Source organism: Oncorhynchus tshawytscha, linkage group LG01 (genome assembly GCF_018296145.1).
Source record: "Oncorhynchus tshawytscha isolate Ot180627B linkage group LG01, Otsh_v2.0, whole genome shotgun sequence".
NCBI lineage: Eukaryota > Metazoa > Chordata > Actinopteri > Salmoniformes > Salmonidae > Oncorhynchus > Oncorhynchus tshawytscha.
The window spans coordinates 20,217,813-20,238,741 of record NC_056429.1 but is presented as its reverse complement, the minus strand read 5'-3'; the positions used below and the strand labels follow the sequence as shown (position 1 = coordinate 20,238,741).

The 20,929-nt window shown below is 41.4% G+C and overlaps 1 protein-coding gene across 1 annotated transcript in view; it reads left to right on the top strand.

Moving 5' to 3' along the window:
- Positions 1-484: 484 nt before the first annotated feature.
- LOC112238833 (endophilin-A2-like) overlaps positions 485-20,929 on the top strand; it is a 31,647-nt gene continuing 11,202 nt past the window's right edge. Inside the window, exons 1-7 of the mRNA XM_024407403.2 lie at positions 485-843; positions 8,885-8,953; positions 15,242-15,314; positions 17,013-17,156; positions 17,283-17,416; positions 17,568-17,726; positions 20,098-20,201. Of these exons, the coding sequence (XP_024263171.2) occupies positions 799-843; positions 8,885-8,953; positions 15,242-15,314; positions 17,013-17,156; positions 17,283-17,416; positions 17,568-17,726; positions 20,098-20,201 (728 nt within the window). The 5' untranslated portion in view covers positions 485-798. The remainder of the gene's footprint in view (positions 844-8,884; positions 8,954-15,241; positions 15,315-17,012; positions 17,157-17,282; positions 17,417-17,567; positions 17,727-20,097; positions 20,202-20,929) is intronic.

Sequence of the window (20,929 nt, the reverse complement as noted above, 5' to 3'; positions counted from 1 at the left end):
TGTACTATTTAATGAAGCTGCCAGTTGAGGACTTGTGAGGCGAGCAGGGGTTCCCACCTAGGTCTGATGCCAAAAAAAGGAAATTCTTGTCAATTTCACCCAAAATATTTTATTTTTTTTGCAAAATAAGTAGTGTGTAGTTTCAGTTATTATAGCTATAGTACTACATACAAAAAAAGTAATGAACTACCGAAAGCACTACCAAGATTTCAATGTTCAACTATACCACCAAGCTACTGCAACATGCAGTTTAATTACTAGTTAGACTACATGTAGTTCACCACTCCCCAACACTGAGCATGAGTGAGTTTGAAGTGGTTTTCAACTAAAGTACTTGAGACTGAAGTAGACACATCGACAACTATTGAAAAACATTATGCCACCCTGTGGGGGAAAAAAAGTGAACACAGACCATATTGGCCTGCTCCTCTTGTGTGCGATAGAGGGCGCTGCACGTTTGTTTATGGAGAGACAACTTGGAATGTGCAGCGAGCGCAATGATATGTTGGAGGTGTCGAGTTAACGGTTTGGTGCAGCTAAAAGTGTACACTGTGGATATACTCATACCTAGTCCTAGAGTCTTTCAAGACCTATATGCACTTTATAGAGATCTGCGCCCTTGTTCAATAGCATTTCTAGTCACAATCGTGAACAGCAGGACATCCTCGTCGGCGTGTACTGTAAAGGAGAACGACTTTAACGCAATCATATGACCGTGGCGTACAACTATTTTAGCTAGTAATAGTTATTATATCAAATTTAATCCTATTACGGCAAAGGTGAAAGACCGGTTCCAAGATGTCTGTAGCGGGCTTCAAGAAGCAGTTTTATAAAGCCAGCCAGGTTAGCAAACAACTTTCCTCCCCTCCTAATACAGATTTGTTTCAATAAGTATTAGCTTGCTAATGTTAGTGATTTTACATAACAAACGGTTTAAAAAAATACATCATTTTATCTTAGTTTGCTAGGTAGCTAGCTTGCATGAACCTTTATGAAGTTTAGCTTGCTAGCTAAGTTACTGGCTCGGCTCAACTTGTAACATTAGCTAGTTATACATAGCTCTCTTTTTTTGTTAATGTTTTTGTAAGTTATTTAGCTAGTTATCAGTCTTAAATAATTTCATGGGCAAACTAAAGTTAAAACGTGGCCAGAACCTTCAAAGAATGCCATGATAAACTTGACAGCTAACGTTAGCGAGCTGGCTGGCTAGCTAACTAACGTTAGTTAGCTACTTTTTATGTAACGTTACTTAGCTAGAATTTCAAGAAAAACACTTCGCAGGTAGTTAGCTATCCTAGTACCCCCAGCTAACAGTACTAGTCTAGATAGTACACGTGTCATGTCTGTCAGCTGTCACTCAACAGGTAAGTTGAGGGTGTACACACCTTCAGGTAACCCATTCCAATGTCCCTACTGTTACTAGGCTATCTAGCTGTACCCTGGGGATACCAGGGGCAACATGCTGTTGTGGTTTTGTTAGTTGGCTTGTAGAGCAGGGGTTCCCAAACGTTTTCACTCAGCCTCCCATTCTGCCGACCGTTGGCCCACACTTTGGAACACTCTTGTAGAGTATAGGCTATCTCTGCTGTAACTGATTTGATTAAAATTCAAATTTCAGAGTGTCAATATCTTGTTGGTTATGTAGACAGAAGATGGATTATTTAAATTTGTTTTCCTCAGTTGGAGCCCTGGCTGACCTGTTCTGAGGGTTGATACTGCTATTACTTTATTTTATTATTTCATTTTATTTGTTTTAGCATACTGAGACCAAGGTGTCTTTTACAGATGAGACCTGAATTACAGAAAATACATATATAAAAATACTAAATGCAAGCAGAAAGAAAAACACGGTAAAAAGGTCAATCAGCGTTCTGAATTTGCCTAGAGGCACCAAAACATCAAATTTCCGAGCATTTAGATTGTTCCACAAATAAGGTGCAAAAAACTAAAAACTGATTTAAAAAAAAACCTGAGACCAAAGGAATTTCCAGAGTTAACCATCCCTTAGACCGGGTGTGGTAACTTGTATGTCTAAAGTGTAGTGATAAGTACAGTGGGACTTTTTGTAAAGGGGCTTTATAAATGAAAACATAGCAATGTATCAACCTACTTTTGAGTCAGTCTCATCCTGTCCCTGCTGATCTCAGCAAGATTTTTGCTTTATACCCCAATATCCTTTTAGGAGCGGGCTCAGATCCCCTTTGTGGGGAGATATAAAGAGGAATTTGAAGAGATAGGGAAAAGAGTCAATCCATTGGGAAGACAGAACGTCAAATAGGAAAGGAAGGGCCAGAACTGCAGTGTTTGTGTGTGCATGTATGTATGTATTTACTGTATTTTTAAAAATTTGTTTGCGTGCATGTGTTACAGGGGGCTAAGAGAGAGAAATTATGTGCGTTCTTCCTGATTGGACTGCAATGCAGTTTCATAGGAGTCAATAATGCCTGACGCCAACAAGAAATAGGACTCTCCCCTGTAAGGCACAAAATAATATGCTTATTCAGAGCATGCAGTTGCGTTGTCACTAGCAATTATTACATGTGATTGTAAATAGGCCTAGTTGTAGGAATTGGTTTCATATGTTTTATGCAGCACTGTTTTTCTGTTCTTATGGAATGCAGGAAGTTGGCTTTAGGAAATGAATATAGCTGCAGCACCCTGTAGCACACGCCCATTTTTTACATTTTTTTTACTATCCCCTTTTCACCTTTTACAAACCTGTCAAACATGGCCTACACATTATTCAACTTGTGTACGCACACATACCAAGTGTCATGAATAATACTTAATGTGACTATCGATATCTGAATGACATGCCTTTCATTGTCCTGCAGCATCACTAGCATACTTTGCAACATGTATAGGGAAGTTGGTGGGAATGTGAGAGGAAATGGTGGGTCAGAGTAGAATCTGCAGATGGCTGATCCTATCATATTCGCTCACAAAGGGAGCAGTCAGCTGAAGGATAATATGCCGCTCAAAAGTTTAAGTTAACATGTACAGTGGCATTGGCCCCTGTCACTTATAGGCTAGTTACATATACTCTTTACAGACAGACTTTACATTGTTACCACATTCTTGCCAGGGTAAGCCTTTTATTTGTCCCGTGCGCATGCCAGCAAGTGTGGGACTACTTTTATTTTAATAAAACCATTGACTATACACCATCACAAAGAAATCCAGCATTAAATTGTTTCTGGCAGGTCCTAAGAAACATAAGACTAATAAAATGTATTTCCAAAAGAATAAATGTATTTTAAGTTGAATTATGTTACTGGTTTGAGCAGCCTGTATGGCCATGCACATGAAATCAATAATTTTGGGCTACCCTGATCAAATTCAACACACACGCATTATAGGGTAAGAATATGATCTATAATGGAATAAAATACAAATATTTTTCCCACACATCTTGCGTCACAGCAGCAATGTAGAACTGCTCACATATATTTAACTTTTTTTTAAATTAAAATGTGAGATTTTGAAATAAAGCCCAAGGCAAGCCCATACTTTTTTTGATCAAACTTTCATCAGGCGCAGGATCTTACACTCAATGTGTCTTCATGATACCAGTGATAGAAAAGTACCCAATTGTTATACCTGTGTAAAAGTAAAGATACCTTAATAGAAAATGACTCAAGTGAAAGTCACCCAATAAAATACTACTTGAGTAAAAGTCAAAGTATTTGGTTTTAAATATACTTAAGTATCAAAAGTAAATGTAATTGCTAAAATATACTTAAGTATGATGAAAAGTATAAATCATTTGACATTTCTTATTTTTATTTACTGACAGCCAGGGGCACACTCCAACACAGACATAATTTACAAACAAAGCATTTGTGTTTAGTGAGTCCACCAGATCAGAGGCAGTAGATATGACCAGGGATGTTCTCTTGATGAGTGTGTGAATTTGACCATTTTCCTTTCCTGCTTAGCATTTGAAATGTAACAAGTACTTTTGGGTGTCAGGGAAAATGTATGGAGTAAAAAGTACATAATTTAATTTAGGAATGTAGTGAAGTAAAAGTTGTCAAAAATATAAATGGTAAAGTACAGATGCCCAAAAAAACAACTTAAGTAGTACTTTCAAGTATTTTTTACTTATGTACTTTTCACCACTGGCAAACATTTGGCGTGATGCTAAAGTTGGTGGGAAAATGCCTTGGTTTGAAAGGTGTATTACACACAGAGCACTAACTGATCAATTGTATATTTGGATGCAAATTTCTGAAAATTTTGCTGCCAACTAACTGACCCTCATTAACCGGTCAACAAATGGTTACATTTTTCCCAACTGGAAAATTATGTGACCAACTTAAAATGCTATGCATGCATACAAGGAAGGGACATCTTTAATTAAGAGCTTAATGGAAACATTCAACAATAGGAAGCCTATCGTCTTGCAGTCGAAAGGTTATAGCCTATTATTGAGCATGCAACTCCTGTAATGGAAGTAGCTAATATACTGAACAAAAATATAAATGCAACGTGTAAAATGTTGGTTTCATGAGCTGAATAAAAAAAAACTGACATTTTCCATATGCACAAAAGGCGTATTTCTCATGTTGTGCAGAAATTTGTTTACATTCCGGTTAGTGAGCATTTCTCCTTTGTCAAGATAATCTATCTACCTGACAGATGTGCCATATCAAGATGTTTAAACAGCGTGATCATTACATAGGTGCCCCTTGTGCTGGGGACAATAAAAGGCCACTCTAAAATGTGCGGTTTTGTCACACAACACAATGCCACAGATGTCTCAAGTTTTGAGGGGGCATGCAATTGGCATGCTGACTGCAGGAATGTCCACCAGAGCTGTTGCCAGAGAATTTAATGTTAATTTCTCTACCATAAGACACCTGAAACATCGTTTTAGAGAATTCTAACGGAGATGAAAATCTGTTAGAAACGTAGAGAGGGGAATTTAATAGCAACAACTACAATAGGCTGCTAATATGACTAGCATTATTTAGAGTAAAGTAAAATGTTTAGGTTTCAACAATTATACTGCCTCAAGCTCACATTGCAGAGTGGAAGGTGACGCGCTGATAGCCTGCCTACAGTTGACTGTCGCCTAGGCACTCGAATGGCGAATGGGATGCACGCTTTAATTATGAGTTGAGATTGAGAAATAAAATAGTTTTTAATTGTGGCTATCAAAACAGTTTTTACCATGCGATTGCATTTAGAATTATTTTTTACGCAATAACTTGGCTTATAAAAGCGCGTTTCACTCCAGTACAAGCTTTTTGAGGAGCTGCTCTTATGCCATCTTACAGGGGATGGGCTATTCTGCTTCTCAAACTAGACTCTGTATGCTGTGTGCATGTGATAACATGCATGACAACTAACGAAAATACACAAGCACCAATTGAATACCACAAAATTATGCAAATGTACCATTTTTATGACTCTGTATCCAGTATTGAAGAACTTGCTATTCCCAAGGACTTCCAGTCATTGCGCTAATGTTAGTTAGCAATTTATGTAACGCTAGAAAAGCCACTTCCTTCAAACTGAACGCAGACACAAAATGGTATCTACAAGTTCTTCTGACTCTGGGGAAGTAGATAAAGGTGCTTCATTGCCAAAGTCTCTAACTATCCCTTTAAGAGTAAGCAAGCCTATATGAAGTGAACAAGCCTATATGCCAAACAACAACTACATTTCTGCTGTAGGCATTGGAGACCTCACACTATAAATCGCACATGCACAGCCATGTCTCTCAAATACTACATTCTTTGTAGGATGCTTTATTTCTAAATTCTCACATGTTGCATAATCTCACATTGTGTGACTACATCAAGATGTATAGGCCTATCATGACATTGTATGTTCATTTGATCAGCAGGTTTCCATTGTTCTTCACGGCCAAGTTGTCCCCTCAGGGTCTTTGGGGCCAGTGTGAAGCTGATGATCAGTGTGTGATTCCTTTAGGTGTCAGTTCAGTTCTGAAATGTTTTTCTATAATTTGTTGTGTAAAAGGAGAAAGCCTGGCAGCGGTTGGCCCATTGTTAAGGAGGCAGCTGACTGACTATCACGTAGTCTTGCTCACAATAAGATTACAATCACACCATTATCTGTGTAAAAGAGATGCTATTTTCAGGCGTCAGTGATGTGCTCTCCTCCCTCTTTAGCTAGCAGTAGCAGCCGAGTATGTGGCCTTGTGTGTCTGCCTCACGGCATAGCTGAAATGAATCAATTTCTCTTGGTGTAGAGTTTAAAAAATAAATAAATGATATACTTAAAAAAAACAGCTGTAGGCCAAAATATTTTATTCTAAGAATCCCCCCCAGGTCTATGAAAGGCTAACACAGCCACCATCCATGATGTTTTGACAATGTAGCAGTTTTGTGGTTAGGAAGACTCGAAGAGTTGAACACTCCCACCTGTTGATGGAAAGCAAAAAAATTATGGGCTAAGACATAGATTCTATTAGCTCCAGCACGGTAACTGTGGCTGTTGCTCTTTGTCCCTGCTCAGATTCCTCTATATGAGTCATGTTCCCCTCTCCTATATCCCTCAGTCAGTGAACTTTCTACCCCAGATGCTGTGTGGGTTCAGGTTATCCGTTCTCTGGCTTACACATTAGGTCCGGGATCAGTAGCAGCATGCACATTAAGTCATCACTTTGTTTGCTGCGTGTCCATTTCTACCATCAGATCTGACACTCAGTGTAAAAGCAGTGTACAAGTGTGGTAACAACAATTGGTACTATGAAGTACATATTTTCTGAACTGCCATAGTGCTTTGTTCACTCTGTGGTTTGCATTGGGCAAAGAATGTACCAATCATGTCCTCTCCCTGAAGTAGATTGGCATAACTCATTGTGGACTGTTTCAGTAAACCCAAATGCCACATGATCATCGTGTCACAGAACCGAAAATATGATAATCTTGCTCTCACCAAGCTCACTTTTTTGTGACTGTATTGAATGTTAGTTTAATTTAAAGCTGCAATATGAAACTTTTTGGGCGACCCAACCAAATTCACATAGAAATGTAAGTTAGAGATCTGTCATTCTTATTGAAAGCAAGTCTATGAAGCGAGATTTGTTCTATGTGTGCCATTCTATGCTTCGCGGTCTTAAGTTGATTTTTTTTTGCATCTTTTACTTTCGGCTTTGTACACCAGCTTCAAACAGCTGAAAAAAACATCATTTTTGGTTATGTAAAATATATTTCACAGCGGTTTAGATGGTACAATGATTCTCTACACTATACTTACTTGTTTTGTGTCACAAACTGAAATTAGGCGAACTATTAGAATTTTAGCAACCAGGAAATGGCAGAGCCATTTCTTCATAGTGCATCTTTAATTACTATAATCTAAAGGCAGGCTAGCTTCTGCACCCACCAAGTGCCTATAGGCAAACTAGTTACATTTGCAAAAAGGCTGAGAGGTGGAAATGCATAGCCTAAACATCTCCCCTAGTTAGAGTGAAGCCCCTCAGTGGGACCAGTACGAAAATATATACTGTACACTCACTACTTACTGTAAGTCGCTCTGGAAAAGATCTGCTAAATGACAAAAATGTAAATGGCTGGTCATGTATTGGCCTCAGAAAGGGCAGGAGTAGTGGGTAGATGTTGTGCCTTGTCACTGGAATTGTCTGCTGCAGAACCATCCCATTGTCCCCACGTGCAGTTGTTTTTTCCTGCTCATAATTGAGTAAGCTAGACCTTCCAAACATGTTTAGGACTGACATGGCAGAAAGGAGAGAAAATGTATGCTACTTACATGACAAAGAATTACCGGTAGCCTATGGGGAAATAAAAAGCATACAAACTCATGGCATATGATGTGCCACAGAACGTTTTTAAATTGGGATGGCTGACTACAGTACGTGACCTAAAACATGTTGCATATGTACTAAGTTTCCTCTTGAAAGGGTGCCTAATATGATTTAAATTAGCATAGTGGTTTACGTCACTTCAAAAACATTGGTATTGTTCAAATAAACATTTCCAGAAAGGGGTACAATCAAGACATCCAATTGCCCTGTGTGTCTTGATATACATTCATATTTGTTGTGCAACTGTGATGTCATGGTCGTCATATGGAACTTGCAACAGGTCGAAGCTGAAAATGATTTATTGACGACTTTACTACATACTGTATTGTAGTCAGATACAGTAGTTTAGAGAAGATAATCTCTATTGTACATTTTATGAGGGAGGAAGCAAAACTAAACCAGAGAGGAGCGGTGGGATAGGGTGAATTTGTTTTACATGTGTAACGTGCAGGTATATAAAGCAGTCTTTTTCCACAAGGTGGAAGAAAGAGATAGCGGAAGCTAAGGTAAACGTGTAGGCTGCATTTACTGCTGGATGGCCTGCCCTGCACACATATTGGTGTCTCACACGACAAGTTACAACATGTTGGGATGAATGTGACGAAGGTCCTGTAGCCTGTGTTGAAAGTTATGAGATGATTCACTACTCTACAGTACATTGTCAATATAGAAATAGTCCTAAAAGAAACTGTACAGGATTCCAGCATCTGGTCCTTCTCCTGCATCTCTAGAATTCCACTTCAGAATCTGTACATGGTTGATGGAGGCAACAATGATCTACAATGTCTACAATGGTCTTTGTCTCTGCACAGGGGTGTATCTTTGTATGAGAGAATAAAGAACTTGTTTTCTACAGGGTTGTGTTTGATGGTGTCAGTCAGATCAGATTGATGTCAGTTAAGATTAAACTGTTTTGTCTGCTATTAGAACCTAGACTCTTGTGAATGGTGGAACTGGCAAGCTGTATTTTCTTTAAATATGAGAAGTAAGAGAACTATCATGTGTGAGGGATCTTTCTGATCCACTTTTATGAACTGCACATGTATTGTGTAACAATGACCCTTTTCTCTCCCACTCTCTGCGCAGATGGTCAGTGAGAAAGTCGGCGGTGCAGAGGGAACGAAACTGGATGAAGACTTCAAAGATTTGGAAAGGGTATAATGCCTCTGACTGTACATTTAAAGACCAGTACCTGAAGTAGGCTAGTTACTTAGAATTCAATATATTAGGCCTATCCAGAGCCATATATATAAAGAGTTGGGCCATTGTGTTTTCTGTTTCAACATTCCCTTTCTCCTCCATAGACGTTAAGAACAAATTCTTATTTTCAATGACGGCCTAGGAACAGTGGGTTAACTGCCTGTTCAGGGGCAGAACGACAGATTTGTACCTTGTCAGCTCGGGGGTTTGAACTTGCAACATTCCGGTTACTAGTCCAACGCTCTAACCACTAGGCTACCCTGCCGCCCCAATAAGCCAAATACATTTAAAATCAGTTTTTCACAATTCCTGACATTTAATCCCAGTAAAAATTAATTCCATGTCTTAGGTCAGTTAGGATCACCACTGTATGTTAAGAATGTGAAATGTCAGAATAATAGTAGAGTGATTTAGTTCATCACATTCCCAGTGGGTCAGAAGTTTACACACACTAATTAGTATTTGGTAGCATTGCCTTTAAATTGTTTAACTTGGGTCAAATGTTTTGGGTAGCCTTCCACAAGCTTCCCACAATAAGTTGGGTGAATTTTGGTCCATTCCTCCTGACAGAGCTGGTGTAACTGAGTCAGGTTTGTAGGCCTCCTTGCTTGCACACTCTTTTTCAGTTCTGCCCACAATTTTCTTTATAGGTTTGAGGTCAGGGCTTTGTGATGGCCACTCCAATACCTTGACTTTGTTGTCCACAACTTAGGAAGTATGCTTGGGGTCATTGTCCATTTGGAAGACCCGTTTGCGACCAAGCTTTAACTTTCTGACTGATATCTTGAGATGTTGCTTCAATATATCCACATACTTTTCTTCCCACATGATGCCATCTATTTTGTGAAGTGCACCAGTCCCTCCTGCACCAAAGCAACCCCACAACATCAAATCAAATCAAATTTATATATATAGCCCTTCGTACATCAGCTGATATCTCAAAGTGCTGTACAGAAACCCAGCCTAAAACCCCAAACAGCAAGCAATGCAGGTGTAGAAGCACGGTGGCTAGGAAAAACTCCCTAGAAAGGCCAAAACCTAGGAAGAAACCTAGAGAGGAACCAGGCTATGTGGGGTGGCCAGTCCTCTTCTGGCTGTGCCGGGTGGAGATTATAACAGAACATGGCCAAGATGTTCAAATGTTCATAAATGACCAGCATGGTCGTATAATAATAAGGCAGAACAGTTGAAACTGGAGCAGCAGCACGGTCAGATGGACTGGGGACAGCAAGGAGTCATCATGTCAGGTAGTCCTGGGGCATGGTCCTAGGGCTCAGGTCCTCCGAGAGAGAGAAGGAGAGAATTAGAGAACGCACACTTAGATTCACACAGGACACCGAATAGGACAGAAGTACTCCAGATATAACAAACTGACCCTAGCCCCCGACACATAAACTACTGCAGCATAAATACTGGAGGCTGAGACAGGAGGGGTCAGGAGACACTGTGGACCCATCCGAGGACACCCCGGACAGGGCCAAACAGGAAGGATATAACCCCACCCACTTTGCCAAAGCACAGCCCCCACACCACTAGAGGGATATCTTCAACCACCAACTTACCATCCTGAGACAGGGCCGAGTATAGCCCACAAAGATCTCCGCCATGGCACAACCCAAGGGGGCGCCAACCCAGACAGGATGACCACATCAGTGAATCAACCCACTCAGGTGACGCACCCCTTCCAGGGACGGCATGAGAGAGCCCCAGTAAGCCAATGACTCAGCCCCTGTAATAGGGTTAGAGGCAGAGAATCCCAGTGGAAAGAGGGGAACCGGCCAGGCAGAGACAGCAAGGGCGGTTCGTTGCTCCAGAGCCTTTCCGTTCACCTTCCCACTCCTGGGCCAGACTACACTCAATCATATGACCCACTGAAGAGATGAGTCTTCAGTAAAGACTTAAAGGTTGAGACAGAGTTTGCATCTCTGACATGGGTAGGCAGACCGTTCCATAAAAATGGAGCTCTATAGGAGAAAGCCCTGCCTCCAGCTGTTTGCTTAGAAATTCTAGGGACAATTAGGAGGCCTGCGTCTTGTGACCGTAGCGTACGTGTAGGTATGTACGGCAGGACCAAATCAGAGAGATAGGTAGGAGCAAGCCCATGTAATGCTTTGTAGGTTAGCAGTAAAACCTTGAAATCAGCCCTTGCTTTGACAGGAAGCCAGTGTAGAGAGGCTAGCACTGGAGTAATATGATCAAATTTTTTGGTTCTAGTCAGGATTCTAGCAGCCGTATTTAGCACCAACTGAAGTTTATTTAGTGCTTTATCCGGGTAGCCGGAAAGTAGAGCATTGCAGTAATCTAACCTAGAAGTGACAAAAGCATGGATAAATTTTTCTGCATCATTTTTGGACAGAAAGTTTCTGATTTTTGCAATGTTACGTAGATGGAAAAAACTGTCCTTGAAATGGTCTTGATATGTTCTTCAAAAGAGAGATCAGGGTCCAGAGTAATGCCGAGGTCCTTCAGTTTTATTTGAGACGACTGTACAACCATTAAGATTAATTGTCAGATTCAACAGAAGATCTCTTTGTTTCTTGGGACCTAGAACAAGCATCTCTGTTTTGTCCGAGTTTAAAAGTAGAAAGTTTGCAGCCATCCACTTCCTTATGTCTGAAACACATGCTTCTAGCAAGGGCAATTTTGGGGCTTCACCATGTTTCATTGAAATGTACAGCTGTGTGTCATCCGCATAGCAGTGAAAGTTAACATTATGTTTTCGAATAACATCCCAAAACGGAACCTTGAGGAACACCGAAATTTACAGTTGATTTGTCAGAGGACAAACCATTCACAGAGACAAACTGATATCTTTCCGACAGATAAGATCTAAACCAGGCCAGAACTTGTCCGTGTAGACCAATTTGGGTTTCCAATCTCTCCAAAAGAATGTGGTGATCGATGGTATCAAAAGCAGCACTAAGGTCTAGGAGCACGAGGACAGATGCAGAGCCTCGGTCCGATGCCATTAAAATGTCATTTACCACCTTCACAAGTGCCGTCTCAGTGCTATGATGGGGTCTAAAACCAGACTGAAGCATTTCGTATACATTGTTTGTCTTCAGGAAGGCAGTAAGTTGCTGCGCAACAGCCTTTTCTAAAATTTTTGAGAGGAATGGAAGATTCGATATAGGCCGATAGTTTTTTATATTTTCTGGATCAAGGTTTGGCTTTTTCAAGAGAGGCTTTATTACTGCCGCTTTTAGTGAGTTTGGTACACATCCGGTGGATAGAGAGCCGTTTATTATGTTCAACATAGGAGGGCCAAGCACAGGAAGCAGCTCTTTCAGTAGTTTAGTTGGAATAGGGTCCAGTATGCAGCTTGAAGGTTTAGAGGCCATGATTATTTTCATCATTGTGTCAAGAGATATATTACTAAAACACTTGAGCGTCACTCTTGATCCTAGGTCCTGGGAGAGTTGTGCAGACTCAGGACAACTGAGCTTTGAAGGAATACGCAGATTTAAAGAGGAGTCCGTAATTTGCTTTCTAATAATCATAATCTTTTCCTCAAAGAAGTTCATGAATTTATCACAACATGATGCTGCCACCCCCGTGCTTCACGGTTGAGATGGTGCTCTTCGGCTTGCAAGCATCCCCCTTTTTCCTCCGAACATAACGATGGTCATTATGGCCAAACAGTTGTATTTTTGTTTCATCAGACCAGGACATTTCTCCAAAAAGTACGATCTTTGTCCCCATGTGCAGTTGCAAACGGTAGTCTGTCTTTTTTATGGCGGTTTTGGAGCAGTGGCTTCTTTACTGAGGGCCTTTCAGGTTATGTCGATATAGGACTAATTTTACTGTGGTTATAGATACTTTTGTACCTGTTTCCTCCAGCATCTTGACAAGGTCTTTTGCTGCTGTTCTGGGATTGATTTGCACTTTTCGCACCAAAGTACATTAATCTCTAGGAGACCGAATGCGTCTCCTTCCTGAGCAAGTTCCACAGACATATGACTAACAGAAATGGAATAATGTGTCCCTGAACAAAGGGGGGTCAAAATCAAAAGTAACAGTCAGTATCTGGTCAGTATCTGGCCACCAGATGCATTAAGTACTGCAGTGCATCTCCTCCTCATGGACTGCACCAGATTTGCCAGTTCTTGCTATGAGATGTTACCCCACTCTTCCACCAAGGCACCTGCAAGTTCCCGGACCCTTTGGGGGGAATGGCCCTAGCCCTCACCCTCCGATCCAACAGGTCCCAGACTTGCTCAATGGGATTGAGATCTGGGCTCTTCCCTGGCCATGGCAGAACACTGACATTCCTGTCTTGTAGGAAATCACACACAGAACGAGCAGTATGGCTGGTGGCATTGTCATGCTGGAGGGTCATGTCAGGATGAGCCTGCAGGAAGGGTACCACATGAGGAAGGAGGATGTCTTCCCTGTAACGCACAGCGTTGAGATTGCCTGCAATGACAAAAAGCTCAGTCCAATGATGCTGTGACACACCGCCCCAGACCATGACGGACCCTCCAGCGCCAAATCGATCCCGCTCCAGAGTACAGGCCTCTGTGTAACGCTCATTCCTTCGACAATAAACGCGAATCGGACCCTCACACCTGGTGATACAAAATCACGACTCGTCGGTGAAGAGCATGTTTTGCCAGTCCTGTCTTGTCCAACGACTGTGGGTTTGTACCCATAGGCGACGTTGTTACAGGTGATGTCTGGTGAGGATCTGCCTTACAACAGGTCTACAAGCCCTCAGTCCTCTCTCAGCCTATTGCAGACAGTCTGAGCACTGATGGAGGGATTGTGTGTTCCTGGTGTAACTCGGGCAGTTGTTTTTGCCATCCTGTACCTGACCAGCAGGTGTGATGTTCAGATGTACCGATCCTGTGCAGGTGTTACACGTGGTCTGCCACTGCGAGGATGATCAGCTGTCCATCCTGTGTCCCTGTAGCGCTGTCTTAGGACATTCCAATTGATTACCCTGGGCATCTTTCTTTTGGTGTATTTCAGAGTCAGTAGAAAGGCCTCTTTAGTGTCCTATGTTTTCATAACTGTGACCTTAATTGCCTACCGTCTGTAAGCTGTTAGTGTCTTAACGACCGTTCCACGGGTGCATGTTCATTAATTGTTTATGATTCATTGAACAAGCATGGGAAACAGTTTTAAACCGTTTACAATGAAGATCTGTGAAGTTATTTGGATTTTTACGAATTATCTTTGAAAGACAGGGTCCTGAAAAAGGGAAGTTTATTTTTTTGCTGTGTGTGTGTGTGTGTGTGTGTGTGTGTGTGTGTGTGTGTGTGTGTGCGTACCAGTCAAAGGTTTGGACACACCTACTCATTCAATCTATACAGCCACATTCACAAAACATTACTAGAACATGGGTTAGGGTTATAGTCTAGACAACCATGCACTAGAAGGTGTTACATCATGTGTTGCTGTAGACTGAAATATTGTCAACTCTTAGTGAACAGTATCAGTTTGCACACTGTATACAGTGTATCAGTATAGTATTCATGTGGGAGCCCTGTGTATAGAAACATGTTATACATAGAGGGAGTGGCAGATTGTCAGAGCACCTGCCTTTGCTGCTCCGGTCAACTGTCATGGAGAACTCCAACAATCAACAGCCAAAGCCATCACTTACACACCTTCAGTGAATGAACATGATTGGTTGTTTCACAAAGCAATTTTCATTTAGCAGTACAATACAGTGACAATATTTCATTACCTTTTTCATAGCCTGTTTGGTAACTAGTCTCATCACAAATAAAGGATTTGGAAGATGGGGAAGACATGGTGCATGTCCAAAATCTGGTTTACCCACTACTTACTTAAACTGAATACTGTGTACTAATCATACTACATACTATTTAGAATGTACTATATACTAAAAACCAATGTAGTGATCAACAAATATCCACATACTACTCAACCACACTGAGAAGGTGTCATCTAATGTGCAAACGCACTTCTTCCCTGCCATTCGTTACTTTTTGTAGAGCGCGTGCGCTTCCCATGTTCAGATTATCAGCTGTTGTCAAACACGTGAAACGACGATTCTCTTCCTTAACAGTGTGAAGCGAATTGTACTAGAGGAAAAGCCTAAATAAGTATCCTGGTGTTTTAAAGCATACTAAATTTCACATAGTATAAAACTTTATTTTTTGCATACCCAAAATGCCTACTATTTAGAATGCAAGTATGGCTATTTGGACACGGCCATGGCGTTTCATATTTCCTTATGGTTGTTAGTGATGTCCCCTCCCCTGTGTTTTGTAGAAAGTAGATGTGACCAGCAAAGCTGTGGTGGAGGTAATCTCCAAAACCTCTGAGTACCTACAGCCCAACCCAGGTGAGACTATGCACCAGGAAGAGACTGCATTAGTGTCTTATTTACTACTTCAATAAGAAATTAATATCAATTGTGTTATTGTGTAAAATGCCTTTTCTGCTAAATCACAGAAAAAATGTTTGGACACACCTACTCATTCAAGGGTTTTTCTTTAAAAAAATGTTCTACATTGTTGAATAATAGTGAAGCCATCAAAACGATTAAATAACACATATGGAGTCATGTAGTAACCAAAAAGTATATTTGAGATTTTTCAAAGTAGCCACCCTTTGCCTTGATGACAGCTTTGCGCACTCTTGGCATTCTCTCAACCAGCTTCATGAGGAATGCTTTTCCAACAGTCTTGAAGGAGTTCCCACATATGCTGAGCACTTGTTGGCTGCTTTTCCTTCACTCTGTGGTCCAACTCATCCCAAACCATCTCAATTGGGTTGAGGTCGGGTGATGGTGAAGGCCAGGTAATCTGATGCCGTACCATCAGTCTCTTTCTTGGTCAAATAGCCCTTACACAGCCTGGAGGGTCATTCGCCTGTTGATAAAGAAATGATAGTCCTACTAAGCCCAAACCAGATGGGATGGTGTATTGCTGCAGAATGCTGTGGTAGCCATGCTGGTTAAGTGTGCCTTGAATTCTAAATAAATCACTGACAATGTCACCAGCAAAGCACCATCACACATCCTCCATGTTTCACGGTGGGAACCACACATGCACATATCATCCGTTCACTTACTCTGTGTCTCACAAAGACACAGCAGTTGGAGCCAAAAATCAGACCAAAGGACAGATTTCCACCTGTCTAATGCCCATTGCTAGTGTTTCTTGGCCCAAGTAAGTTTCTTCTTCTTATTGGTGTCCTTTAGTAGTGGTTTCTTTGCACCAATTCGACCATGAAGGCCTGTTTCACGCCGTTCCCTCTGAAAAGTTTGTTTGTGTCTTACTTAAATTCTTTGAAGCATTTATTTGGGCTGCAATTTCTGAGGCTGGTAACTCCAATGATCTTATCCTCTGCAGCAGAGGTAAATCGGGGGCTTCCTTTCCTGTGGCAGTCCTCATGAGAGACAGTTTCATCAAAGAGCTTGATGCTTTCTGCGACTGCACTTGAAGAAACTTTCAAAGTTCTTGAAATGTTTCGTATTGACTGACCTTCATGTCTTAAAGTAAGGATGGACTGTCATTTCTCTTTGCTTATTTGAGCTGTTCTTGCCATAAATTGGACTTGATCTTTAACCAAATAGGGCTATCTTCTGTATACCACCCCAACCTTGTCACAACACAACTGATTGGCTCAAATGCATTAAGAAGGAAAGAAATTCCACAAATGAACTTTTAACAAGGCACACCTGTTAATTGAATTGCATTCCAGGTGACTACCTCATGAAGCTGGTTGAGAGAATGCCAAAAGTATGCAAAACTGTCATCAAGGCAAAGGTTGGCTACTTTGAAGAATCTTAAATATAAAATATATTTTGATTTAATCTTTTTGATTACTATGTGACTGCATATGTATTTTCATAGTTTTGATGTCTTCACTATTATTCTACAATGTAGAAAATAGTAAAAATTATTAAGAAAAACTCTGGAATGAGTAGGTGTCCAAACATTTGACTGGTACTGTATGACTAAGTACCACCTCTCCATCCGACTCTTTCTACATCCCATCCTTTCTCTGCATCCCTCTCCTCCATTACCCCTCTCAGCGTCGCGGGCGAAGCTGTCTATGTTGAACACAATGTCTAAGATCAGAGGCCAGGTGAAGAACCCAGGCTATCCCCAGGCTGAGGGCCTGCTAGGAGAGTGTATGGTCAAGTACGGCCGAGACCTAGGAGAGGAAAACAACTTTGGTATGTTGTGTGTGTGTGTGTGTGTGTGTGTGTGTGTGTGTGTGTGTGTGTAGATGGCACCAGTTATGTGGAGTGTTGTTTTTAATTTGTACATTTGACTAAGCTTCTGCTCTTGCTCTGTGTCAGGTGGGGCTCTAGTAGATGCGGGGGAGACCATGAAGAGGCTGGCGGAGGTGAAGGACTCTCTAGACATAGACGTTAAACAGAACTTCATCGATCCATTACAAAACCTGTGTGACAAGGACCTTCGAGAGATACAGGTACTGTATTACATTACACACTTATCCATCTGCTGCAGAAATCAACATCTTTGTCATCTCTAGAATTTACATCCCCCATAACTTCATCTCCCCTCTCCTCATCTACCCATCCCTTGTCCTCTCCCCATCATCCTCTCCTCCCGTCCCCCAGCACCATCTGAAAAAGCTGGAGGGAAGGCGTCTGGATTACGACTATAAGAAGAAGCGTCAAGGGAAGATCCCAGACGAGGAGCTAAGACAGGCCCTCGAGAAGTTCCACGAGTCTAAAGATGTGGCCGAGACCAGCATGTACAACATACTGGAGACTGACGTGAGTAGTACCTGTCTGTGGGTGGGGGTGTGATCCTGTCCCGTGATAACATTCATAATGTCAATGGAAACACCCAGTCTATTATCAACCTAATGTTTATGGTTTAATTATCAGTATTGCTGCTCTGGGAAAGAGACCAGGGGGAATCAGTGTCACCTCAAGGTCATTTGTTCAATAAGCTTTACTGGTTAAATCCACTCTTCGCCACCATAATGAGTGTCACCTGCAGCATGAATCCATTTAGGTCAAAATGAAATATAATCTATGTACAGTCCTAATCAGCAGAGCAGCTCCATGGCCTATGTGTACTATGGTTAGCCTGCCCTCCCATCTGTTTAGGGTGTATGTAAATACAATACTGTTTTCACTCACACTGTTAAACAGATTATATATTAACCACAATGTGATACTGGATATCCAGGGGAATGCCACTGTTACTACTCGTGTCTATCAAGGTAACCATGGGCCTGGTCCTTGCATGCTTGTATCTCGGTTTCTGTTTGAGTGTGTACTAGGGATGTGGCAAATGGAGAAAAAAATTCTTAACTTCTAAATTGACATTTTTTTAAATCGATTTTCAGTTAAAACATTTTTTTATCATAAAATTCCACATGAATTCACAATGCAGCTGCACTGCTGCCAGCAACAGTTTGAGTCTGATGGTGCACCCCTTTCAAGATGGTTAAGCATTGCACCTGTACTACTATTACTCTACCTCAATTCCACCTCGCAAAGTTTGCATTTCCTTCTCATTTAACTTCTCAAAGTATTGCCCTACAGGACTTTGCTGCTGTCGCTTGCCATTTTTCCAACTGTTAACGACGATGATGTAGGCCTAGTGGTGGAGAGTCGACTCCAAAATAATTGAAAAGTTGACTGTCCATTTCTGAGTGTCAAGTCTCAGTATTTTTGGAATGGACGAGACAGATTAGTTGCCGTACTTCCGAGAACACAAACACTTGCGTCTTTCATAGCGAGTTAGCAAGGGACGGAGAGCGAGGGGAGGGGCATAGTACAGGCAGGTTGGCCTACATGCAGACCGTCAGAACCATGCACTAAGCCTTTCTATTGGCATTCAAAAGCTGGATCTCGCAATGGAATGCTGGATCTCGCAATGTCTCACAACTTCAGTAAAGTCATCATAAATAGATAGGCTAGGATATTGAGATGAGCAACACTTTGCTCTTACACAGTCACACACAGTACCTGCGCTGTTCACAGTATCTGCGCTGTTTACAGCGTGTTGGCTAGGGCACCAAAACGGTGGCTAAGTTGAGCCTCATGCTTAAAGGCTCTTAAAGTGGAACTGACAGCGTTTTAGCAACATGAAATCGTATAAAACAATCTGTTAATATATTCCCACAGGAAGAATGATACCTTTTTTCTTTTTTGATTTTCTGACAATATATAGTGGCAAAGCGGCTGTGCTTTTGGACAATTAATAGGTATCGTAATAAAAACGTCTGTCTCGTCCAGGACCAGAGTTTACGCAGACCGATGTGCCATTGCCAATCAAAACTAGTAGGCCTTTATGCAAATAAGCCTGTGTGTTTACAGGTACTAGCAAAAGCGCAACTTTAGATCATTAGAACGTATTCGCCAAAAGCCACAAAATACACCTGAATATATTTCTGCAAATTCTGCAAAGTCGGAAGTTTACATACACTTAGGTTGGAGTCATTAAAACTTGTTTTTCAACCACTCCACAAATTTCTAGTTAACAAACTATAGTTTTGGCAAGTCGGTTAGGACATCTACTTTGTGCATGACACAAGTAATTTTTCCAACAATTGTTTACAGTCAGATTATTTTACTTATAATTCACTGTATCACAATTCCAGTGGGTCAGAAGTTTACATACACTAAGTTGACTTTGCCTTTTAAACAGCTTGGACAATTCCAGAAAATTATGTTATGGCTTTAGAAGCTTCTGATAGGCTAATTGACATCATTTGAGTCAATTGGAGGTGTACCTGTGGATGTATTTCAGGCCTACCTTCAAACTCAAAGTGCCTCTTTGCTTTGACATCATGGGAAAATGAAAAGAAATCAGCCAAGACCTCAGAAAAAAATGGTAGACCTCCACAAGTCTGGTTCATCCTTGGGAGCAAGGTCAATTACACAACTTTCCCCAAGCCCTTCATAGCCTTTCATCTAGTTAGACTATAACACTGAAAATAATGTTTTTTGATAACTGCACAATGATTTTTTTTTTTTTTTTGTGAAGAAAATAAAAATAAAACATTGTTCTTTGGTTAGATATTTTTCTTAACTTTAAGGATCCCAATTTCGTTTAAACATTTAAACGTTCACACCCCTAGTGTGTATAGTTAGTAACCATATCCTGCTCTTTGTGTGTGTCTCTGTGCAGATAGAGCAGGTGAGCCAGCTGTCGTCTCTGGTGGAGTCCCAACTGCAGTACCACAGGCAGGCCACACAGATCCTGGACGAGCTCTCAGACAAACTCAGGGACAGGTAGGTACACGTGTCTCTACTTCCACTGCCCATCTTTCCTGTACAGTCACTTCAAGCTTATGTGTGCAGTGTCATGATAGAGATACAGTAGGCCCACTCACCAATCCCAGCCCCGTGCCCTGCCCCTTTACCAGCCCAGCCCCCTCATACAGTCTAGTCACATCAGCCCTCGCCATAACTGTAAACTCTCCTTCCAGACCCATATCAAACATCTCCAATCCAAAGTTAAATCTAGAATTGGCTTCCTATTTCGCAACAAAGCATCCTTCACTCATGCTGCCAAACATACCCTTGTAAAACTGACCATCCTACCAATCCTCGACTTTGGCGATGTCATTTACAAAATAGCCTCCAATACCCTACTCAACAAATTGGATGCAGTCTATCACAGTGCAATCCGTTTTGTCACCAAAGCCCCATATACTACCCACCATTGCGACCTGTACGCTCTCGTTGGCTGGCCCTCGCTTCATACTCGTCGCCAAACCCACTGGCTCCATGTCATCTACAAGACCCTGCTAGGTAAAGTCCCCCCTTATCTCAGCTCGCTGGTCACCATAGCATCTCCCACCTGTAGCACACGCTCCAGCAGGTATATCTCTCTAGTCACCCCCAAAACCAATTCTTTCTTTGGCCGCCTCTCCTTCCAGTTCTCTGCTGCCAATGACTGGAACGAACTACAAAAATCTCTGAAACTGGAAACGCTTATCTCACTCACTAGCTTTAAG